The sequence below is a fragment of the Vicia villosa genome, linkage group LG7 (assembly GCF_029867415.1).
Source record: "Vicia villosa cultivar HV-30 ecotype Madison, WI linkage group LG7, Vvil1.0, whole genome shotgun sequence".
NCBI lineage: Eukaryota > Viridiplantae > Streptophyta > Magnoliopsida > Fabales > Fabaceae > Vicia > Vicia villosa.
This window is the reverse complement of record NC_081186.1, coordinates 36,683,586-36,708,969: the sequence shown is the minus strand read 5'-3', so window position 1 is coordinate 36,708,969 and position 25,384 is coordinate 36,683,586. Positions and strand designations below refer to the sequence as shown.

Here is a 25,384-nt window from a genome sequence, read left to right as displayed (position 1 = left end):
TTAAGGGAACCGCTTTTATTGTCCAGAATCGATTATTTTATAATTAAGTAAACAAAAAAAGAATTGTTTATTGTTATTGGAATATATAATGTCAGAATTAGCTTCAAATTAGTGCAACATCATACACGTACTATGGGTGTTGACTAGTTCTTTGAACTTTCTTCTTTCTAAAGAGTACTAAACTCTGCCCACTTGTTAGCTACAATAATATGATATTATGCATGTTGTAAACTATTTTTATTATAGTTTTTAAATAATATTATGCATGGTGACTCGTAGTATCTGATTTACTAGATTGCTTAATTTAGTTTGGAGTTCAATCCTAACATGAAGTGGTGGTAGTCCCCTTTCAATATGTCGAATCAATTATCTCAACGATAATCTTAGTCTATGTTTGGTTTCACGTTTGAGGCATCCAAAATTAATTCTAAATACCTAGAATTGATTTTGATGTGTTTAATTAATCTCAAATAGAATTGATTATGTTTTCAAGAATTGATTCTACTTGAAGTTAGGATTTATAGTTTTTGATAACGTGATTTTTACATTGAAATTTATTGTTCAACTCCCTGTTACAAGAATTTCTCCAAACATAAATCACTTTACATTTAACTCAGTTTTATCCAAAATCAATTTTATATAATCAATTCACTCAAAATCAATTTTTTTCACCACAGAACCAAACACACACGCTTAGATTTCTTCAATTAACTTCAACACATATTTAATCTCTTCTTATTTCTGTCAAAAAAAAAAAACTCATATATGGATTATGATAACCCATACTTTTTAATTCCTATGACATTATAAACTCTAAACTCTAAAAAAATTACAAAAGAAAGATAGGATTCCATAAGTTATCACTTTTAGTGAAACCAAACAACAATAGATCTAAGTTTCTCTCTTGTATAAACCACTTAAATAATCAACACACACATTGAAGTTCTAACTTTCAAACTTTAATGTTAGTAATAAACATGAAGAGACTGCCTTTAAAAGCAAGCCTGGTCAATATCATCATAAATATTATTATTTGAATCACATGGATGCCAACTGCCACCCAAATTACTTCCCTGATATATTATTACACAATTTCTCAAAAAATCACTTTTTTTTCTTAAAGTTATAAGCTCAAATTCTCACCACTGAATTACATCTATTTAGTATTTACTACCATGACCAAATAATCATTTTCTACTTCACTGTTTCAAACATCAATTTGTCCAAAATTTTACAACAGCGAAAGGGAGCATAGAAATACAAACAAAATAAAATGGATCTGTTTTCTATAGATACATGTCGATTCTCCGCATCATAACAAAGGAGAGAAATTTCCTTTCAAGTCATCTGTAATAATTCTTTGATATCATATCCTTGCAACTGTATATACAAGCAGGGGAACCGATCTTAGAATTAAGTAAAATCATTGTTTTATCAGAAAGCACAGACTCACATATGAAGCACTAACACAAACACCATCCTACTTTCTCAGTGTCAGTGTCGTGTTGGACAGTTGCACACTTTCAATCTAATGTGTCGGTGGTACATAGGCACACACATAATGTTAAACAAAATACCTGGAGAAAAGTGAGAAATAATATAACTCCCGAATTCCAGAACGCGTGGATAGTAATGGGAGTGAGAAGGTTGCGAGTTTGAGCATAAGAAATCCCGAGAGCACTTCCTAGAACAAACAACTGGGGGAATTCACCAGGAGTGAGATGAGCAAGGGCAAACACCGCAGCACTAAGGATGATAGCAACTGGCGTAGGAACCCTGCAACGAGATTAATCGTAAATTAGGAAACTTGTACATGTAGGTAACATTTAATATTTCAGAAAACACGTCTCAAACATTCAATACCACTTAGTAAGGGAAGTCATGAAAAATCCTCGGAATACCGTCTCCTCAAGAAGTGGAGCAAAAACACCTGTGATGCCTACCAAACAAGCAGTGCTACGAAAAAACAATAAACACAATCAGTCACTTGAGAATATGGGATATGGAACCTAGCTGGAAATTTGAGGACTCTTCTTTCTCCATTGATAGGAGAATCGTGATTTTAAATTTCAGTCTGTAACTATATAGTCACTATTTTTATTTTTAAATGCTCGTGCAGCAGTCACGTAAGCAATGTTTTATTGCAACTATCTGCAATTTCTTTAGTCAGAGTATAGCTGCAAATAAAGCCACACAATTTATACAATAAGGAACCTAGATACCTTAAAATACCTGACACTTGAAGATCCAATCAACGGAAGCAAGCGAACAAGAGCATCGGTCTGAAAAGCAGTTTATAGAAAGCTAGTAAGAGGTCTCCACGAGGTTGAAAACTCAAAAACAAATCCTTTATGTAAAGTAATCTTGAATAGAACGAAAGTAATAACCCTTGTTAAGACAGAGTATTATACAAAAGAATAATTAGGATAATTGATTCATACTCATCATGCGATAAAGCTAATTAGCAAGCATGACTCATAACATGACTCAACCTATAAAACCGGCTTGAAATGTGAGAACTGCTCAACTATTATAAGCGCTAAAAAGAGTCCATATCTCTAAACAAGACGGAATGGAGCTCATCCCATTACACCCAACACATCGAATGTGCCGGAGACTGCAATGAAGTCAGTCTAAATTTATCCCAATTAAGGCGGCTAGGGGATGACCGTAATGGTCCTGGAGCGTGGATAGGCAACCCAACAAAGGATCTGTCATAGGATCAGAAACCATTATAGATTTTATAGGCCTAACTCCATCCTACAAGACCAACTGTTAAGAGTCCCAAATCGGACAATATATGGCCTGAAAATGTGTTTATAAGTGGGGGCAATCCTCACCTTACAAACCTGTTTTGTTGGATTGGATTAGGCCCCCCAACCACATTTTTTAACACCAACTAACTCAACCCTACAAAACCAACTTGTAGAGCAATGAATCTCACCACTTATAACCACTATTTAAGGCATATCACTGTCCAATATAGGACTCTCAACCCACACTCGGACACCTCATACTCATGACTAGACATTTGGAACGTAACCAGGGTGACTCGATATTTAGGGCATATCACTATCCAATATAGGACTCTCAACATACACTCGGACACTCCTCACACTCATGACTGGACATTTGGAACGTAACCAGGGTGACTCGATAAAGGGTTAACTAACGGATCTAGGATAAGCTTTTTTGCCATCTTAGATTTTGGGTCTAACTCAATCCCACAAAATCAACTAGTAATGTGAATAGTATCAAGCCTTATAAGCACTACAGAGGCTATATTTTTGGGAGAAGTGGGACTAAACTCACGTCACAATACCTAGGACAATGAAGGTGCTTGAGGCTACATGGAAGGCAGCCTAAATTTACTTGCAAATAGGGGGTGGTTAGGAGTGGACGGCAATTATGATAGAATTTCCAACGAAAGTAAATATGAAATCTATACTGATCTTTGAGAAATGGTGAACCTAAATTTTCTCCTCGCAGACTATGATGAAAACATTTCAACTTATAGAAAATAAGAACAACATTAACCTCTGCCTGTGAATGATCAAAAATAAATTATTAACCTCTCTTTGTGGGGTTTCTCCACTGAAGAAGGACACAGCAACTCCTGTCAATCCAATGGAAACTAGAGCACCAACAAGTCCAACTCCAGCCCACAAAAGCCAACCCTTTTGAAGATTAAACGGTTCCCTCAAATCTGCAACAAATTTTTTTACGATTGAATGGAAGTAAGCATCAGCACATAACAAATTCCAATTCTTCTAGATATAAGCCAGTTGCAAACCGAACACTAAACCAACAAGGGTATGACGCCAATCGCTAATACTTGAAAAGTTCTAAAATCATAATTACCATATTTGAAGAAGTCTTCAGGGAGTGGCTGGTAAGTGCTGAAAACACTATATATGATTCCGAGTACAGCAGCAGTTGTGATGCTGCCAAATAATAATAACAAAATGTTAACTTCGCATATTCTTATCAAGTCAATGACCAAATGAAGAGAAATCATAAAAGTGCAAGTTGTTTCACGGTTTTCCAACCAACTTCAAGAATTACAATAGTCGAGTAGAATGAATTGGCATGCATACCCCTGATCTAAAAAGAGTAACTCTGCCTTTTCATCTAAACTTAGTGCATCAGGTCGAATCCCTAGATATGGCAGAGCTGTTGCCTCAACCAAACCTGTCAACACAAAACTGCCTGGGAATAAATTTACGGCTCAAGTTTATAAACATAGAAGTTAATTATAAGACGCAAAAACCATGTGGAGGAACACAAAAAATGATGGTATGAGTAATAAGTTTTTAAATGACATTTTCCCAAGCACACTACTCTCAGCCGCAAATCGCATAAACTAGTGGTTTGTTCAAATTCTGCTATGCTATAGCGCCACTATTGTTGCTATTTAACAACATTTTGAACTAAATAGCCGCTATTTGATATTACTGCTCAAGTATATTTCCGTTATTACATATCCAACATGAAACTATTTATGAATATATAAGAGCTATTTAAAACACACCCCAATCCACAAGCAAAAGAGGTTAATGAAACTGTTTGCCACTCCCAAGGCACCTCCCATCGCCTAAGAAGAGGCGATTCCGATCGAGAATCCTGAAATAAGAACAATGCAATTTCAAATTAACAATACAGTCATATACTCATGCAAACAAAACTCAAGAGCAAAAAAACCTCTATCTATAGTCTATAGGTGTTACAAAGCACAAACACTGGAAACACCACACTAACACATCGATATCGATAATAATTTGAAAACATAAATAAATTAAACATAATTACTAAGTGTTGTGGTTAGTTTAGACATAGACACTGACACACCTTTTTCACATAGGATTTACTGAATTAGACTCAAATTCAGTCATGAAAATGGAATTATATTATCATAGTATGTTTTGATTTCATCCTATCCCTTTTCATGAATCCAAACATACAATACTCATGGAAACTCAAGGGCATTAACAAAAACTGAAAACAAGAAATAACAAAGTGGGTTTTGAAAAAGGAGCAACCTTGTTCTGAAGTTTGGTGTCAGAATCGTCTCTGGCATTGAAGAAGCAAACAGATGAAAGACCCCTTTGAGAATTGAAACGGCAATGGCGAGGAAGAAATGCAGGGGTTTGATTTGAGAAGGTTGTGGAGAAAGAAAGTTTATGGGTGCGAGGTAGAAGTGATGGTGAATAGAGAGAAGAAGCGACTAGAATTGAGTTTGAAATTGAAACCATTTTGTAGAATGGAGAGTTTGGAAAGTGGAATAAGAATTTGATTTGAATGGAATGGAATGGTACTACTCTTGTTGTTTCTGTGCACACCACCAACACCAAGAGATGGCATGGGATAAGGCTAGTTAGGAGCTATACTTGGATTTGGAACAAATTCCATTTCATCTCTAAATTTATTTTTTATTTTATTTTTAAAATAAATAATTATCTTTAAAAATAATGATAGCATAGGAGACCCTTCAAAGCTCATACGCGCACTCTCTAATGCAACCACTTCTCGTCTAGCCATCAGATTGTCAGACAATGACACTATGTTCACCTGGATCTATGTAAATGAATAACGAGAAAAAATGAGCGAGAGTTATTTTAGAATTCGAAAGCTTGAATTCATAAATGTCAGTTGCAAAAGAAAAGACAACTAAGTTGATGATTCAGGAGAGCGTATTGCTAAACAACCAAGTTACGGTGTTAGTGATAAGACATCTCAATCTTGGTTGAGAAATTCGCATTCAAGGCATCCACGTGACAAGGTGTCTCTCCATCGATTGAGAAAAATCGTATAATTATGCCAAAAATACGAGATCTCAAATGAATAATTTCAGCAAGCACAAGAAGGTGAGTTATTCATCCGAGAGAGTACACACGCTACGAAAGTAAGGACTATATAATTTTATCTAATTTTCTATAACTCGCTCTGTTTTCTTGTATTTGATTTTGGAAAGTCAATTGGGTATGTCTAGATAGATTAACATGTACCCTATGTTCTGCTTTATTATTTTTTTAATTTAATTCTTTACATTGAATGTCCAACTTTTCGATAGCTTAATCAAATATGGCATTGTTGTGGTTCGATATCTATTGTACTAGTTCGCATTGTCGTGCACTTGCGACTTGCATCAATCCGGCATTTTGATCGCCTCATGGGGTGGCAAGGATCTCTCTTAAGAAATCCAACATTTTGACCATCTCATAGGGAGATAAGGATCTCTCTTAGGGAATTAAGCATTTTGATCGCCTCGTAAGGCAATAAGGGTCTCTTTTAAGCAAGCTAATGTCAGTAGAGGCTTTCTCCCGGTTGCTTTATTCTTGAACCACTTTTTTAGCGTCAGCGCCTAAAGGGCGGGCCTTTTTCAGTTGAGGCTCTCTACATAACACTTCCTAGAAATTTCTTGATCTCCTTGGATAACTCCTACTCTCCTATTGGAGAGTGGGTACTTCATGCATAAATACAAAGTGGACAATATGGTGTCCAACTTATTAAAATTTGGTTGCTCTATAATCATATTATAAGAAGAGAAGGCATCAATAACCAAATACTTGATCTTAATATCTATGGCTTGATCCTATTCTCAAAATGTGGTCTTTAGTGTGATGTAGCTTTTCACTTGCACCTGCTCCTCAGAGAATCCAACTAGCAAGCCCTTGAAGGGTTTTAGGGTGGATGTCGGCTTAGTCCTTCTCAGAGAAAGTGATTATGGCTTCTAGCGCCTTCGGCTCGCCTTCACCTTCAACATTATGGAGGTCTTCAATATTTAGAATTTGACGATTTTACCTTCTACGGGTATAGCTAATTTCCCTACCTTCGGGGAATCCTCTTGCAATAGTGTTAAGCGTGTGACGCACGACTCTACTGCCCTCGCCTTTGGATTTCTCCATTTCTTTATTGGGCCTGAGGCTTCCTGCGACATCTCGCCCTCGCAAGTTAGACTTATTGAGGTGTTCCTCTTATATTAGCCTCTCGATGTATTTCTTGAGTTGGTAATAATCCTCAGTGTGACGTCCCTTAAATATATGGAACTTGCACCATCTACCTAGTTCGTGAACCATTATGTCAGCTTTCAGAGTTAGGGGCATAGGGATATTGTAAAATTAAAGAACCTCGCACCAGATTTGCTCACAGGGAGTGTTTAGAGGCGTGAAGCTCTATGTCGTTTTGCCTATTTTTTAACGTGGTTTTGTCCTTGATGGGAGAGGTATAATTACTCTTCCTATGGTAGTGCGAACCTTCACGTTAGGAACACGCTCATTGACGTCTCGCGCCTTCTTCTTAGCGTTTCTCTCCTCGCCTTTTATGTAACACTTTACCCTGGTGGTCACTTTCGATAAAGGAAGTGTTGGCTTTTGGGCGAGAGACCCGTTGAAGTATCCTGACTTGAGTCCATTTTGGAACACCCCCGCAAATATTTCTTGGTTTGAGGGAATAACCGTGATGGTGACTTCATTGAACCGGTTGAGATAGTCCTTCAACGATTCTAAAGGACCACGTCGTATGTTGAATTGGCATGGACATCTTCCTATGAGGGTCGGCGACAGACCGATGTAGAGTTTCTTCACCATCTACTGTTACATGGCGATGCAAGCTCGGGATAGACCCATATACCATCGCAAGGCAGGGTCCCTGAAAGTTCCAGATAGAAATTTTCACTTTATGGTGTCAAGCGCACCGATGATGGTCATCTGAGTGTTAATGGAGGCGACGTGTTCATAAGGATCATGGCCCCACATCAAACTTGGCCAGAGGTGGGGATTTGAATCCTTCAAGGGTAAGGGTTTCCTATATTTTGTTTGAGAGTGTTTGGGGGTCTAACACTTCCATCTCCTCTAGGCGATTGGACTATTGGCGATCCTGTCTGGTATTGCGGATGTTGTCCTCTAGTGTTTGGTTATGACGTCGTAGTTCATCTATGGCAGGTCGCATCTCCGTCAGGGCGTTGGCATCACTGCTACCACTGGTATCTTCCTGCGTAGGGGATGTGGCTCTCTTGTTGACCATGTCTGAGAATGGATAGGTATAGGAGTGGAGGGTAATAATGAGTATGATGGTTGAGATGAAGAAGGTGTGCCTCATGTTAGTTTTACCAGGCCCCATGGTGGACGTCATTGTACTGGTCAAAAAGTACAGGTGTATGTGATATCCCTATAAGGGTAGGGGATACTCAAGGACCTTAGTAGGTTTATAACAGTTTAAGGTGGCAAGAGTTTGCCCGCGCCGTCGAGAAACCATGTATGGTGGTTTTAGAGGACCTACTAATGTGAGGTGACAGGCTCCGTATGTAAGCGTAGTGTTTAAGGTATTTTGTGTAAGTTATGATTTGTTCCCTTCTCTCGTTATAGAGAGATATTTATATAGGTTCTATGGACCTAAGACTTAGGAAACTCTAAGAGGTAGTAATCGCTCCTCCTTGATTGAAGGAGGTTGTTGACTACCTATTTTGGACTGGGCCTGTGGCTGGCCCAACGCAGAGCACAGCCTAATTCGCGGCTAAGTCGAGGACGGCCCAAAGTGTTGGCCCAATCCATTAGGGCCAGTAAAGGGCGCTTTCTCCATGTGCTACTCACCCGAGGACATGTCAGCAACTGCTCCCCACTCTTCGCATGGATGAAGAAATCGTCTTGCCCTCCATAACAGGAAAGTCCATGCACAACACGGAAATTGCGAAGCAGTTGACCCAGGATGATGAGCACATGTTGCACATCACTACTCACGTGGAAATCGTGCCGTCAATGTTACAACCAATTAATAACCCTTTGATTGGTTTAATATATTAGATTAAAAATCATCTCATCTCCCATTTTAAAACTCCTTTTACAAGTGCAATAAATTATTACAATTCATAATTTCATATGATTAAAAATATATATTTTATGAGCTTATAACTTTATAAGAAAAATATATTCTTTTAACTCAGTATATAATTATAAATCATTTCAACTTCTAATGTTATTAAATATTAAATCATTTAGTTAATTTGTTCACTATCAACTATTTTATGAACTACCAACAAAATTACTTCATTCAAAATATTGTATTTGAAATGTGCGCGATTATTAAAAAACTATTAGATGTATTGATTTTAATAAAAATTTACATTTCTACTAAAATATCTTTACTAATGGTAGTTAGTAAAGTAATTAAATGAAATAAAAATTAATAAATAAACAAATAATAATAAGAAATAATAATAAATTTTATAGTATATTAGTATTATAGAGAAAAATTTATTTTGAGATTGAAAAAGTATAAACAAAACATTTTTTATCGATAAAATCATTTATATATTTATTAACAACAAATACATGCAAACTATCTATATTGTTCTTCACTTTAAAATTATTTTTATTTATAAAAAATTAAAATAGTAAAAAAACTAATTTTTCATTTAATAAAACAAAAAACACAGATGAATAAAAATAAATATTTTACATTTTCATAATTATTAATTTTATTTGATCTATCAACAATGTAAATAAAGAAATAAAAAATATATAAGGAAATTAAAAAAATAAAAGAACAAATATGAATGCAAACAAATGAAACAACTAAGTTAAAAAAATCTCAAAATGTAAATATAAATAAATCTAACTTATGTTATTTTTTAAAAGTTTGTTATTGTTTTTACTATATTTCTAAAATGGAGACATATTTTCTTTTTATTTTTTTGAAATTGTTATAATATACAAACAGATAAAATAATTGTATAGAAATTTTTTTAAATTACCAATAAAATAGTTTTTTTTTTTTTTTATAATTGTATGCATATTACAAATTATTTTTCATCTTACAGTCACATTTATGCATATACATTAATATTATTAAAAAATTAATTGATCTATTTTTACATTTTAATAAAATTAAACATTTACTTTAATCAAATTAATAAGCTATAAGCTCATAAAATATAGTATAATTAATAATAAATAAGTTATAATTAATTATTATAATCGATAAGTTATAAGCTCATAATATATATTATAATTATTATAAATTTTAATAAATTAACAATTTATTTTTATCAAGTTAAATAATACTCAATAATTAACCGTTATTTTTATTTAAGACATAAAATTCTTATTTTCAAATGTTTAAAATTTTTATTTTTTTTCTTTTTTCCATTTCACAGACACCTTTTTTATTTTTTATAGTTATTTAATACAATTGAATTTACATTATCATTATTTATTTTACAATTAAATAATTTATTTCAAATTTATATAAATATCTAAATAAAATTTATACCATATTAAATAAATTTCCCTGTACATGGCTATTTTGCTAGTAGTTTATGAAATTAAATGGAAGCTACGCACTTTGTAAAAAAAAATATGGAAGCTACGCATTTAACTGAGATGAGATAGATCTCTTTTAATTCAACCAAAGATCTTGAATTCAAATAGAATCCTCCTACAAGATTAGATAGAGACAAGGTATCTCAATACATCCATTATCCAACAGGGGGAATAATACTTATAAAACCACATAATGACAATTCTGTTTATCATAACCATCAGTACTGAAAATTTAATTACACACACCATCACATCTGGAGACAAGTAATCTCAATATCGTGAAGCAAGCTCAAAAAGCTTTTTGTGCTTTTCTGAGACAAATGACTTCGCCTTCATAATCGGTTTGCCATCAGCTCCCGGAGACAAGCACTTCACTCCAATGACAGTAGTCAAACCTGCACAAATAATTTTTTTAATCATACAGTAAACAATGTAATTTCACAATCAAAAGTATCTTAATCAGCTATTATGTGTTGATAATTTTTAAACAGCATAGCTTCTGTTACTATTAGGCCAAATTTCTACATAAAAAAGTACTATTATTGTACTCACTCTCATGTACACGACCATACACCATTCTTTCCCCTTTCCAAAATTCCAAAGGCCTTGTCTTGAACCTACTGCTTCTCCTTACTCCAGAATCCCAGGATGTACCAGCATCTGGAAAAATAGCATCACAATATAACTTGGCAACAAACCAAATTCTCGAAACTTATGAGATAAATAGGTACAAACCTGCAAGGCTCATCCTCGGCCGAAGTCTCTTACCCATGGGTGCTTTTTGTGCACATGTTTCAACTCTCTTTTGTCCACTAACAGGTGCCACAGAACCAACTGTCTTTCTCTGTACCAGAAGACAGAGATTTAATTCTAAGGTGCCATTATTTGATAAACAATCGAGTTGTTAAGATACTCATAGTTTATAGATTGAGGTATAAAAGAAACAGCAAAGCTAGGAACCTGTAAACACTGTTCTGGACCATCATCTGATTTTCTAGACCTATTGCCCGCAGAATTATCTTCATGACCTATTGCCAACCGAAGTCTCTTGCCCTTGGGCGCTTTTTGTGCAAGCGTTTTAACTCTCTTTTGTCCACTAACAGGTGCCACAGAACCAACTGTCTTTTTCTGTACCAGAAGACAGATTTAATTCTAAAGTGCCATTATTTGATAAACAATCGAGTTGTTAAGATACTCATAGTTTATAGATTGAGGTATAAAAGAAACAGCAAAGCTAGGAACCTGTAAACACTGTTCTGGACCCTCATCTGATTTTCTGGACCTATTGTCCGCAGAATTGTCTTCATGACCTATTGCCAGCCGAAGTCTCTTGCCCTTGGGCGTTTTTTGTGCACGCGTTTTAACTCTCTTTTGTCCACTAACAGGTGCCACAGAACCAACTGTCTTTTTCTGTACCAGAAGACAGAGATTTAATTCTAAAGTGCCATTATTTGATAAACGATTGAGTTATTAAGATACTCATAGTTTATAGATTGGGGTATAAAAGAAACAGCAAGGCTAGGAACCTGTGAACACTGTTCTGGACCATCATCTGATCTTCTAGACCTATTGTCCGCAGAATTGTCTTCATGCGCATCTGGATTTGAATGATCAGCTATGTCTTCATGTGAATCTGGATTTGATTGATCAACTATGTCTTCGTGCGCATCTGGATTTGATTGATCAGCTATGTCTTCATGCGCATCTGGATTCGACTGATCAACTATGTCTTCATGCACATCTGGACTTGATTTATCAGCTAATGCATATCATAAGTGAGTTAGTGACATCAAAGGTACAGGAACACTGATTTAAAATCAAATTCTTCAATTTCAGATCAAAGGGAAACCGATGTGCAGAGGTCATTGCATTGTTATAAATGGTTCACCAAAAAAAGACAAAAGATAACATTGATCTTTTTGAAAAATAAAGTTAGAGTAAGGTCTTTTCTTATAAAATGTTGTGAATATATACATACCTAGTGGATTCACCAAGTTGAAATTTGAATCATCTGTTGGTATAGAATCTGAAGTTTCCTGCATATTTTCTGCCAGCATCTATCAAAATACAATTCATTCAGATTTCAGTTAAACCTTCAACAACAATTTAATATTATTAAACTAAAATATTCAGAGCTAACATACTTCGTCCTCAAATTGATCAGGTTCATTTGGCTCGACATTTTGCCTTCCCTCTGTGTCATCCATAACCCTTTTCCCCACATCACTGCCTCCAATATCTAGATCCATGTCAACAGGAGGTTCATTCGAGTCAACTTTAGCATTAAAACCAGGTTCCCTTGAATTATCCACCGTGGATTTTTTAGGAGTGCTGATGCAAGTTCTGGTAGGACCGCCAACTGAACAAGTCTCACTAACTGCAACTTCATTTTCAGTTAAAGATGCTTTCAGTTGTTCCGATAACTTCCTAGAATTGTGTTCCTTGGGTCGTGCAGAAATGTCCAGAATTTTATTTGTCTCATCAGCTGCAATAACACCTTCAATTATAGGTGCACCCAGCTCATCTGACGGCTTACTAGAACCAACAATATTTACTTCTCGGTTTAGCATATGAGTTGGTGAATTTTCTTTTGTAGATTCATGATCAATTTCATGAGCTGAAAATGGATCCACTGATGGCTTTGATGGTTTTGACTGTGAAATGTGCTTCTGCAATGTTGAAAACAAAACAGATGGAGATTTTGGTGGTGTGGGTGAAGCTAATTGCTTCTCAGGGTATCCTACATCCTGCCTAATAGGCGTCTTAATGTCTATTCCTCTTAACAAACTACTTATGTCAGAAGAAGCTTTAGTTGGCTTTGACAAATTTCCATACGAAGATTTCAGATCCATCGGTTGGCTATCTGGGAAATCTGGAACAGATGATTTCTGAAAAACAACGGGTTTGATCTGTAACCTCTTCTGCAAACGACTCATTGCTCCAAACCCTTCTAGTTCTTCAGAATCAAGAGTAAGCAATCCTTTCAAAATGTCATTGACCTTTTTCTCTTTAACAGCTGATGAACCTGCCACAATCAAGGTCATTTAAATAATGCAAAATAAGAGAGACAAAAAAGGTACTAATACAAAGAAAGAACTGTAGGAGAATGGCAAATAAGATCCGCACAGGGATTATGAAGTCTTGCTATACTGCAAAGAGCTGTTTTCACTCACCAGTTACTTCATTATCCAATGACACAAAAGAAGCTTTGCCTTTCTCAGTGTTATCACCAACAGGATCTAGATTGTCAGATTCAAATGCTTCTTGGGAGGATAGGGCATCAGCATTATTGTCCAAAGTTTCTTGTGAAAAACTAGGTCTGAATTTTATTGGCCTTACCATATAACAATAAAACACATCAAACAACCAAAAGAGAATGACAAAGGACATAAAAACACAATGGAGTCTGACGGTTAAGGAAGTATTTGGCCAGTACCTCCGATTAAACCCTGGAAGTCCCGGTCGACGTTCCCGTGGTTTAGTTGAACCCAGAGTTGACTCAGATGGCACAATACCCAACTGCTTTTGTATTTCTTTTCTTGCATCTATAAAATAAAAAATGCAGAAGATAAGATAACATCAAGCAAAAAAAATACATCCATGGTGCAATCAGTTAAAAAAAACACATCGCATACTTTCTAACCGTTCATGGGCCATGAACAATTCGTTAGGGTCTTTGATGTTTTTAAAGTCCAGAACCGGTAATAAATCCTCAACAGAGGGCCTGTCAAATATCAAACACATGAGAAACATCTACACAAATAAAAAAACTAAAAATCAGCACCAAGACTAATAAAAAGACCACAAACACCCAATAATCATTACTTTTTGGTCTCCTTAAGCGAAAAAAGTGGACGGACACGATTGAGACCTAAACCTGGTCCCCTGTTTTTCCGACGAAATTCTTCATCCTCTTCAGCAGCAAAAACATCATCATCTCCAACATCTTTTGTTGAATTTTCCGTGTTGAATCCCGAATTACATTCTAATACAGACTTGCCTTGCTCTACAAGCTTAGCAGAATTTCCCAAATCCTATACAAACATAACAAACACAGCTCAGAGTTACTATCAACATTACAGTCTACTGCTTTAATGCTAAATTAACTAATGCTAAATTAAAACAAAATTAAACTCCAATTTCTTGTATCGAAAAATTAAGTGCTCATTCGTCACACCTCGCAACTCATTGTTCTTAGTGAATTTGAATCATTACCATAACAATTACAAAACTGAATTTGAATCATCATATTTTACTACTTCAATGCTAGATTAATTAATGTCTTAATGCTAAATAAAACCAAAATAAACTCCAATTTCTTGTAACAAAAAATTAGGTGCTAATACGTCACACCTCGTAACTCATTGTTCTTAGGTTTGTGAATCTGAATCATTACCATAACAATTACAAAACTGAATTTGAATCATTACAGTTTACTACTTTAATGCTAGATTAATTAATGCTAAACTAAAACTAAAATAACAAAATAAAGACAAAAATTATCCACCTCTCCGCTTAGTTTTCTTTTACATTATTACATTTTGTGAAAGTGCAAACCACAACTTATGTTCTTCAACCTATGTAACACAGACACCTCTAATAAAAGGTGTGTACTCGTCCAAAACCGACACCGACACCGACACCTCTGATTACGTCTAATTCATTCATTTTCCAAATTATTACCAATGTCAACGTGTTAGTGTTGGTGTCGTGTTTCCGGTGACTGTGCTTCATAGTCTTCAACTAGAGATGAACGACATTCATTCAGGTTATTTCCACAACCCTAACGATTAGGAAACTAAAATCAACTTCAAATTCTCACTAACCTAACAACAACAAAACTAAAATCATCTTCAAATTCACACTAACCTAACACCAATGAAACTAAAACGAACTCGAAATCACTGTAACTATAAACCCTAGCGACGTTCGAAACTGAAATCGAAAACGAGAGAGAAGCAAAAAAGGAGCTGAGAGAGGAGTTACCATGGATCTGAGAACTTCGTCAATGGCGTCGAGGTCGTCGTAGGGTTTTGAAGATGAGAGTGAAAATGCGGAGCGGAAAAGAGAAAGACCTGAGTAGTTGGCGATAGGATCCTCTACTTGGCGGTGGTGATTTTCGTTCACCATTTAGTCATTGCTTGGAAAGTATCTGATTTGTTTCCGCGGTAGCAGCTTTCGACTAAATTTGAATTGTTGAGTTTCGGAAATTATTTATTTGTTTGTTTTAAATTATTTATTTTCACTGATATTGAAAAAGAATTTAATTTGTGAGTTTAATTATTACGTCAGAAATAAACTGCTTTGTTAGCGTCAAAAAAAGAATTAACCATAATTTTTATTTTTATTTTATTTTCAAATTGTTGATTCTGAGTCATCACTTTTTTTACTCCATCAAGTAAGTTATCTATAATATAAAAAAAGTTAATGGTTGTGGAAAAGTCTCCGCAATGTAGGTTATTTATCATATAAAATTGTTTTTATTTGGTTTTTGGACAATAAAATTTATAATTATATTATTAAAATAATACAACCTTCGTATTTTATAAAATTTATCAAATATCTCTCTATTCTCTATTTTTTTATCACTTTCTCACTTCTTTTTTCCAAAATAAAATTAGTATTGATCTATATATTTTTATATACGGAAAGTAGTATTTATGATCTAAATATTTTTTATTCAAAAATGGTATACGAAAAAAATTTATTCAAAAAATCTATTATTGATCTAAATATTTTTATATACGAAAATTTAATATTGATCAAAATATTTTTAAAAATGATACCTAAACAAATATAATATTTGTATAAGGAAAAAAATCTATTATTTACGAAAAATGGTACTCCCTCTGTCCCAAATTATTTGTCGCAATGACCCACTTCACACAGATTAAGAAACAGTAATAAATGAAAGAGAGAGAATGCTAACTTTACCAAATTATCCTGATTAACTATTGGTGTATTTGAAATAACATTAATATTAGGTGAGAAAACAATAAATTAAGAGTATTTATTAGAGGGTGCAATTGGAAGATTAAATATAAAATTGTATTGGTAATGTAAAGTGACAAGTATTTTGGGACAATTTTTTTTCCCAAATATGACATTTATTTTAGGACAGAGGGAGTATTATGATCCAAATATTTTTTATTCAAAAATAGTATATAGGAAAAAATCTACTATTGATCTAAATATTTTTATACATGAAATTTACTATTGATCCAAATGTTTTTGTAAATGATACCTAAACAAAAATGAAGTCTGTATACAGGAAAAAAAATCTATTATTCATCTAAATATTTTTATATACGAAAAATGTTATTTATGATCCAAATATTTTTTATTCAAAAATGACATAGGGAGAAATATTTTTTATCCTGTAACATCCGTAATTTTCCTTAATTTAATTTAATTGGGATTTAAATTATTTTATTGGAATTATTTGGCATTTCTCTAAAAATTATGGAAAATAATAGAGTTGGGCTGATGTAGTGTTAGTAAAAGGAGGGGTGTTAGTCAAAAGGCCTTTTTACTAAATTATAATATTTTTCATAAAAGAAGGAAAAGGAGGAAATTAGAGAAAGAACGTGAAAAGAGCAGAAGAGGAGAATAGAGGAAGAACGTGAAAGTGCAGAAGCAGAGAAAGAGGAAGAGTTCAAGAATTTGGCTAAGGTAAGGGGGGACTTATCTGATTATCATCTATTATCGGGTTAGGGGTTGATAATACTGAATATATGTAGAATTCGGGTCAATTGAGTCATATGATAGATTTAGGGATTGAGTCAAATTGTATGATGTTTGATCCCTATGTTTGAATCCATGATGTATGTGTTGTTATAGTCTCAATTGATGCGTAATTGGTGTATTATGAGGTGTATTTCGTGTTGTTTATGCATTCCATTTCCCTAGGTCCGCACTGGTATGAATTGGGTGAGTTTGGAATGTGTAGAATGCTGTTTTCTGCAGGTTGGGGTTTCTGAAATCACCGGTTGGCGCCGCGTGCATAGGGTTGGCGCCGCGAACAGGTGGGCAGAATGCCAGGATGTGGTGATACGCACAGGTCGCGCCGCGTACCCGTGTTGGCGCCGCGAAGGCGTAACTTTTTTCTCGTTTCACGCCGCGTGCAGATGTTTGCGCCGCGAATAGCTTGGCAGAGAGCCAAGGATTTTTGGGACGCTCAGTTCGCGCCGCGAACCAAGCTGGTGCCGCGTGCTGTTGATGTTTGGGACATTTTAAAAAGTTTAGATATACATAACTTTTTAACTGTTGGTCCGTTTGATGTGCCGTTTCGAGCTAAACGAACCTTATAGAATAATTTATATGATGATGAATGATTGGTTTTTAGAATGATGAAAATACATGTATGCTATTTCTTATTGATGATGATGATTGGTGCAAGTACGTGTATGCTTTATATATGATGATGATGATGGAATTGTGATTGAATGATGTTAATATATATGAACATACTTGAATGATGATGATGTTGATGATGATGAAGATGATGGTATAAGTATGTTGTATATGTTGCATTCATTCATGTTCATTGATGATACTGTATCCATAAGGGTGTGTTGGATCAGTGAAGGGCATGATTCCCATTGTGTGGAATCTGTGCTGGCAAGGTTGTATCTTGATGATGTTGGATCGGTCATGGGTTATTCCCATTTAATGATGTTGGTACCACATGCATAGTGTCAGTTCATACATATGCATAAATTATAACATGATTGGAGGTATTCCAGTGTTGTAAATGTTGATGATGTGTTGATTGTTGTTTGACTTGTTTGATTGTCTGTTTATGAAACAATTGGGTGAATGATACAACTGTGATGTGTTATTGCTTTATAACCTTATAACATTTGTTAATTATGATGAGACTCACCCTTACATGTTGTCATTTTCAGATTGAGGATAGCGGCTGTTCGACTCGGTCAGGATTAGCTCATGAGTCAGTGTCTTAGTTAGCGTCAGGTGTCATGCTCTGGTAGTTGTAACACTGGGGACGCGATTGTTTAGAGTTTATGATTATGACTCTAGTTATGTTTTGATGTTTTGAAGGATAAGTTTTAAAGATGTTAAACTTAGTCCGTTTGATTTAAGTTCCGCTGTGTTAACATGAAACGTTTTAATTTATGATGATTACCTCAGTGAATGCATGACATGACTGAATGATGTTTATTTATTATGAATTGTGGCACCCTTATTTCATGTACTCTGAATATTTGTTTAAATTGCCGCGGGGTTAGTAAGGGGTGTTACAATAGTGGTATCAAAGCATAGTCGGTCGTTATGACCAGAGTCTTAGTGTTAGTTTTGTTTTCCTGTGTATACGACTGTTGGCTGGAGATTTCGTTTGGGAAGATTAACCTTCGAAAGCTTGAGTTCAAAGAATGATGGTTACTGAAGACCATCTTTGAAGATTTAAGAATGGCTACTGACGGCCATGTTTTAAGAGAAATGTCTAAGTTGGAACGAAAGAGAGGAGTGTTAATGCTAGCACAAAAGGCACTTTTTGCCGAGACTTAGACAATTCGCGGAAAATTGCATGAAGTACTGAAGCTTAGTGTATTTCCGCATCAATTTCGAATATAGCTATACTGCCACGCGTCGAAAAGGACTCGAGCAGGAAGATTTGAATTGCGAAACGGTTTCCATCAACTGCACATCGACAGATGGCGTCCCCAGGGTTCTCGTGGATAACGTGGCATTAGATTATTGTACGACCGTTAGGGTCGAATTTAGTATAAATAGGAGTCTTAATGATAGGATTTCGTGTGTTCATTTTGTACAAATTACTCACATATCGCTCAAGTATCAAGTGTTAAGAGAAAGAGTTCGCTGAGAAATGTACGTATGACACCATCAATTTGAATACATGTGTATTTACTTTTATCAAATGTCTTTTAATTTCTTTACTTCTCTTTCCCTGTTTATGCCTTTACTTTCAAAGTCATTTAATTTCCATGTACTTTAATTTTCTTGCAATTTACAATTTCGCAATTTACATGTTTTCTCTTATTACGATTGATGTTTCGAAATTACACTAACTTATGCAATTAGCGTTGTATCGAACGATTAACCATTTGAACATAAGTTTCTTGAAATCAAAACAAACAGGTATGAACCAAATCACATCAATAAACCTTTTGTTTGACTATGTCCTAGGATCAATCTAGTCGATCCTGCGAGTAACCAAATCATATTTATTATAGTTTGGAAGACTAGCGGTTGTTTACCGGAAATCACCGTAAACAAATTGGCACGCCCAGTGGGACTGTGTCAAACTAAGTGTTATTAATTGATTGTTTTGTTTTGTCTAGAAATTGTCAAGACCTTGTATGAACCTTAGGAACGGTAAATTAACCAACAGTGCAAAACCAGTTCCTAAACGAAGGTACAACAAGAAAATGGTCGTAACGACCAGTGCAGGGGGCGAAGAAAATCCCCCACAAGGATCAGGAACAGCAGCGTCAAACGCGACGAATGTTTCGACATCCACTCAAGGAGCGCAGGCCATACCAGTTTCGACAGGATCTGAGTCAGCGGGTAGTTCGCAAACCATGGTCGGAAATACTTCCACATCAACTGGGACTATCCCCATTTCAGTATCGACTACCGCTCCTCTGTCTGTAAGTGCAAGCGAGATACCACCCGTATCGACGAACGCTGCAAATCATTTTTCCACCCCAGGGCCTTCATTCACTGTAGATGGTTGGAGACCAAATATGCAATACGGGATGCCATATTCGTATATGGCAGGACTACGAGGAGCAGGACCTACATACACTACAGCCAACCCAGCGGTGTTTTCACCGAACGTGGGTTCAGTAGGTCGAAGCGCACACAATATTGGTGCGTCGACTCAGATTCCCCCTATGACCACGAGTACTCAAGCAGCATTCCGACAAGAAATGGATGCAAGTAACCAGGACATGGTAGGACTCCTTGCTAGAGAATTAGGAACCATCTTCGATCCAATAGTAACAAGCATTACTAGATCTAGCCAGGATAGCGCAGAAACATACCAAAGGTTATCATCACAATTGGGACGAATGGCGGATTTTTTGGGAGTCCCACAAGAAAGACGAAGGAATAACCAATCAACCCACCAAGAAGAAGATCCAATTGTCCGACAAATTCGAAATATAGAACCCCCACCAAGGCCAAATCCAATGGGACAGAACCCAATGGTCAAAATGGGAACTCAAATCGAAACAACGGAGACTGGCCAACAGGCTATCCCTCGACAACAACCCAGAGTAGTTATGGTAGGGAGAGACGAACATCCTGACGCAGTTGTCCATAGAGTCAGGAGAAATGATTTGGCAACAGAAAATAATCTTACTGCCATGATAGAAAGAATAATGGCTAATAACGGTTTAAATACTGGATTTCGACGACCAAATTATACATCTCCCATACCTGATTACATCATGCAAAGTGAGTTGCCAAGGGGCATTAAGGTGCCCAAATTCACCAAGTTTGCAGGGGATACTAATGAATCAACGGTGGAGCATATAGCCAGATATTTGACGGAGGCAGGAACGTTAGCAGGAAACGAGGATCTAAGGATCAAGTATTTTCCTAGTTCATTAACCAAGAACGCTTTCATTTGGTTTACTACCCTACCCCCAAACTCCATAGATACATGGGCACAACTAGAAAGATTGTTCCACGAACAATTTTACATGGGTCAAACAAAGATAAGTTTGAAAGAATTGGCTAGTATTAAAAGGAAGTTTACAGAGCCTATTGATGATTACCTAAACAGGTTCCGTTTGCTGAAATCGAGATGTTTCACAGTCGTCCCAAAACACGAATTAGTCGAAATAGCCGCTGGTGGTTTAGACTATTCGATTAGAAAGAAATTAGATACCCAATATTTAAGAGACATGGCCCAATTGGCAGATAGGGTTCGACAGGTCGAACGACTGAAAGCAGAGAAGGCTAAAGTGAACAAAAGTTACAAAAAAGAAAGAATATCCTACGTTGAAGTCGAAGACACTGATAGCGAAAACTTTGATGACCCATATGGCATAGAGGAGGTCGAGATAGACCTAGCTGAATTAAAAGAAGCGCCGCCTTATGCTTGCAAATTACTTACCCCTGCTAACGGGAAGAATCCAATAGAAAATGATAAAAGCGATAGATTCCCTAAGAAAACTTATACATTTGATGTCACCAAGTGTGACGAAATATTCGATTTGTTAGTAAAAGATGGCCAAATGATAGTACCTCCTAACTCTAAAATTCCTCCGTTAGAACAACGGAAGAAGCGAGGTTTTTGTAAATATCATGGTTTTTTAGGCCATAAGACCTCACAATGTTTTCTTTTCAGGGATCTAATTCAGAATGCTCTCAAGGATGGTCGTTTGAAGTTCGCTGACAAGGCTAAGAGCCATATGAAGGTCGATACCAACCCTTTGAACATTGCTGATACCAACCTGTGTGAGCCATGTGACATCAACATGGTGGAAGTATCTGAAGTCGAATTTGCTGAACCGGAAACAAGGTCAAAGGGAAAGCAGGCTACTGATAGCCTAAATGATGACGCGGCTTTCAATACTGAAGTTGAAAGGTCCCTCAATCAAGAAATGATCGACAATCCGGAAGAAAAAAACTAGTGAGGCCACTGAAGACCTCAGGATGAAACTCCAGCAGATTCAAATTTCTGAGGCCCCTCCAGCAGTTGTCAACATGGTAAATGCCAGACGACCTTTGTCTGAAATCGAAGAGTTGGAGGAATGGTTGACAAGGTAACAGGGAAATGTGGATATTTCGCCAAAGGGGGAAACCTTGAAAGATTACCTTTGGAACTGCCACGAGAAGAATGGAGGAAAAATGCTGATGTGCCCAAGATGTTCTATAATGCTGAATCGGAGAATCCAAGCTGACTTCGAGAGGACCTTAAGAGAGAGATTGGAACAGCCTTGGAGAGGTGGAAACTTACTGCTAAGGATATACCCAAGAACTGCGGAAAGTTTGGTGAGTTTCTTGGTCAGATGCCATAAAGCAAATACGGAAGTGGTGTTATGTCCCAGATGTGGAGCTGTATATGGTGAACTCCTAGCGCGTTCCCTCGAGAGGAGTTATTTTATCATGAATCGGGAAACCCAAGGTCTCCATCCTAATTTATATATGTTTGACAATCGAACTACGTATAAGAGGCCTGACAGTCCTCACCCTAAAGCACGAAGGGTCACATTCAAAGTCCCTGCAGATACACCTAGGGACAGATGGGTGCAAGCTGGCGCAAGAACCAATAAATGGCGAAGTTGGGAACAAGGAGGAAGAACTACAATGGCTTATAGGAAGCAATTCCAGACCTCAAATCGAGAGATGCATAGGCTCGAGAATTACAAAGGCAGAAATCCTATGTCCAGATCCCAATGGAGGAGGCACCAGAGAATGAAGAAGGCCCAAAGAGAATACAAGCCAAGGGAGATTGGAGAGTCTAGCAGCAACCAAGTCCAACACCAGGGGACAAAGATAAGCAAACCTCCGGTAGAACGCAGACTCTTCGAAGCTGAAAATATTTTAGAAGAAGAAGAAAAGATGCGGTCCAATTCCTGGAAGGAAGAAGATAGAATGACAAATGATTTCGATTCGGATGGAGTATCATCCCTCAACTTGATATGCAACGTAGTGTCAGTCCTCCCTCACGAGTTTAATCAAGAAACTGAAGTTGAGGAGTGTGAAGAATCTGACGTCGAAGAGATGGCAAAACACAGACCTGTGTGTTACTATGTGTTAAACAACGGAGCAGTTGAGGAGCAGAACGCTTTCTTCGAAAGGCCTGACGAAGGTATGCGAAATCATCTGAAACCACTCTATATAAGGGCTAAGATTGAGAACGTTGGCATTAACAAAGTCCTGGTGGATGGAGGGGCAGCAGTGAATCTAATGCCCCAATACATGTTGAAGAGAATTGGGATGTTCGACACAGATATAAGGCCTCATAACATGGTTTTATCAAACTACGAAGGTAAAATTGGGCAGACTCTGGGAGTTGTTCAAGTAAATTTGACAGTGGGTTTCGTTACCAGACCAACTATGTTTATGGTAATACCAGCAAAAGCAAACTATAACCTCTTGTTAGGAAGAGAGTGGATCCACGGAGTCGCTGCGGTTCCTTCAACTATGCACCAAAGACTAACCATTTGGAGACAAGATGGCATAGTGGAGAACATCGAAGGAGACCAGAGTTATTATATGGCTGAAGTTAATCAAGTCAATAAGACTAGTTTCGATAGGAACTTGGGAAATATAGGACCTTGTCATGCTGCAGAAGATATATACACCCCAAATAAGAACGCATTGTATTATCTATCGTTGCATCCAAATGGCTTCCAATGGAACAGGGAGATAATGGACGGTCCAGAAGAGGGCACATCAACAGAGAATTATCCAGCGGTACGGCCAACAGGCTGGGACGACGATGTTGATAATGTCCGAGTCCTCTTTCTTCGAGAAGATTTCGGCTTATATAGCCGAGAATAAAAGAAACACGGCTCTCGAAGCCGAGTTATCAAACATAACGCTAAAGTCGGTTTCAGAAAACGAAGCGATATCAGATTCAAAGTTACATGCGTCCTCCCAATCCTTTGAAGATCCAGTCCGAATGGCAAACACCACGGAGAAAGAAATTACCCAAAAATTGGATGCAATTTATGACGAAGAACCTCTGCGATTCGAAAAAGATCCTATGGCTTCAAATATTAAAATGTTAGCCCAAGACCCACTTGAAGAAGTAAATCTCGGGGAAGGGCATCGGAAGAGGATAACGTATGTCAGTGCAAAGCTGGAACCAACTCTAAAATCTAAAGTCATTACGTTGCTGAAAGAAAACAAAGATTGTTTTGCGTGGGATTACGATGAAATGCCTGGTTTGGGACGAGATCTAGTCGAATTAAAATTACCAATCAAAGAAGGGAAAAAGCCTATTAAGCAGACTCCCAGAAGGTTCGCACCTGAAATCCATTCGAAGATTAAAGCAGAGGTAGAAAGACTCATGCGCTGTAAATTCATCCAGACCACGAGGTATGTTGAATGGATTGCTAATATTGTGCCAGTTATTAAAAAGAATGGTTCTTTAAGAGTATGCATAGATTTTAGAGATTTGAATGCAGCAACACCTAAGGATGAGTATCCTATGCCTGTGGCAGAAATGCTGATAGATTCAGCAGCAGGATACGAGTATCTGAGTATGTTAGACGGATACTCTGGATACAACCAGATTTTCATTGCAGAAGAGGATGTGTCCAAAACAGCTTTTCGTTGCCCAGGGGCAATAGGTACATACGAATGGGTAGTAATGCCTTTCGGCCTAAAAAATGCTGGGGCAACATATCAGAGAGCAATGAATTCTATATTTCATGATTTTATAGAAACATTTATGCAGGTATACATAGATGATATTGTGGTGAAATCTGTATCAGATTCCAATCATCTAGATCATCTGAGCCAATCATTCGAGAGAATGCGAAAACATGGCTCGAAGATGAACCCCCTTAAATGTGCTTTCTTTGTGCAGGCAGGAGACTTCCTAGGGTTTCTGGTCCACAAGAAGGGGATAGAAATCAACCAGAATAAGACGAAAGCCATTATGGAAACAAAACCTCCCTCCACGAAGAAGCAACTGCAGTCCTTATTGGGGAAAATAAACTTTTTGAGAAGGTTCATCTCCAATTTAAGTGGACGCACACAAGCCTTTTCACCTTTGCTTCGTCTCAAAGAAGGAAAGTTTGAATGGTTAGCTGAACATCAAGAAGCTTTCGAAAAGATTAAGCAATACTTGATGCATCCTCCAATATTGGCTCCTCCGAATGGAAAGAAGCACATGCGCTTGTATATTTCAGCTTCGGAGAAAACAATAGGTAGCATGTTAGCTCAGGAGGATGAGAATGGCATCGAAAGAGCCATCTATTATCTAAGTAGAGTACTCAATGATGCAGAGACTAGGTATAGTGCAATAGAAAAACTCTGCCTTTGTTTATATTTCTCATGTATTAAACTCAAATATTATATAAAGCCAGTTGATGTTTATGTTTCGTCCCATTGTGATG

The 25,384-nt window shown here is 36.7% G+C and overlaps 2 protein-coding genes across 2 annotated transcripts; both read right to left on the bottom strand.

The window, feature by feature from the left end:
- Positions 1–991: 991 nt before the first annotated feature.
- On the bottom strand, positions 992–5,387 carry LOC131620443 (uncharacterized). The gene is made up of 9 exons (XM_058891522.1): positions 5,040–5,387; positions 4,532–4,623; positions 4,098–4,205; positions 3,862–3,944; positions 3,573–3,706; positions 2,233–2,282; positions 1,864–1,956; positions 1,578–1,776; positions 992–1,380 (listed from the first exon to the last, which is right to left on the bottom strand). The coding sequence occupies exons 1-9, from the start codon at positions 5,250–5,252 to the stop codon at positions 1,339–1,341; spliced, it is 1,014 nt and encodes a 337-aa protein (XP_058747505.1). The 5' UTR covers positions 5,253–5,387; the 3' UTR covers positions 992–1,338.
- Positions 5,388–10,359: 4,972 nt separating this feature from the next.
- On the bottom strand, positions 10,360–15,509 carry LOC131617105 (centromere protein C-like). The gene is made up of 13 exons (XM_058888484.1): positions 15,303–15,509; positions 14,142–14,350; positions 13,952–14,040; positions 13,753–13,861; positions 13,490–13,650; positions 12,461–13,341; positions 12,295–12,373; positions 11,843–12,075; positions 11,559–11,726; positions 11,277–11,444; positions 11,052–11,160; positions 10,869–10,976; positions 10,360–10,711 (listed from the first exon to the last, which is right to left on the bottom strand). Exons 1-13 carry the CDS (start codon positions 15,444–15,446, stop codon positions 10,587–10,589), a joined length of 2,583 nt encoding a protein of 860 aa, XP_058744467.1. The 5' UTR covers positions 15,447–15,509; the 3' UTR covers positions 10,360–10,586.
- Positions 15,510–25,384: the final 9,875 nt, after the last annotated feature.

What these genes read in the sequence shown, in the direction of transcription:
- LOC131617105 (XM_058888484.1), bottom strand. Translation starts at nt 15,446, where the DNA reads ATGGTGAACGAAAATCACCACCGCCAAGTAGAGGATCCTATCGCCAAC. An exon ending in ACGAAGTTCTCAGATCCATG is followed by an intron (nt 14,351 to 15,302) that starts GTAACTCCTCTC and finishes ATGTTTGTATAG; the next exon opens with GATTTGGGAAATTCTGCTAA. An exon ending in GTCCAGAACAGTGTTTACAG is followed by an intron (nt 11,161 to 11,276) that starts GTTCCTAGCTTT and finishes CTTCTGGTACAG; the next exon opens with AGAAAGACAGTTGGTTCTGT.
- LOC131620443 (XM_058891522.1), bottom strand. Translation starts at nt 5,252, where the DNA reads ATGGTTTCAATTTCAAACTCAATTCTAGTCGCTTCTTCTCTCTATTCA. An exon ending in ACACCAAACTTCAGAACAAG is followed by an intron (nt 4,624 to 5,039) that starts GTTGCTCCTTTT and finishes TTCTTATTTCAG; the next exon opens with GATTCTCGATCGGAATCGCC. An exon ending in TATTTCTCACTTTTCTCCAG is followed by an intron (nt 1,381 to 1,577) that starts GTATTTTGTTTA and finishes TTGTATATACAG; the next exon opens with TTGCAAGGATATGATATCAA.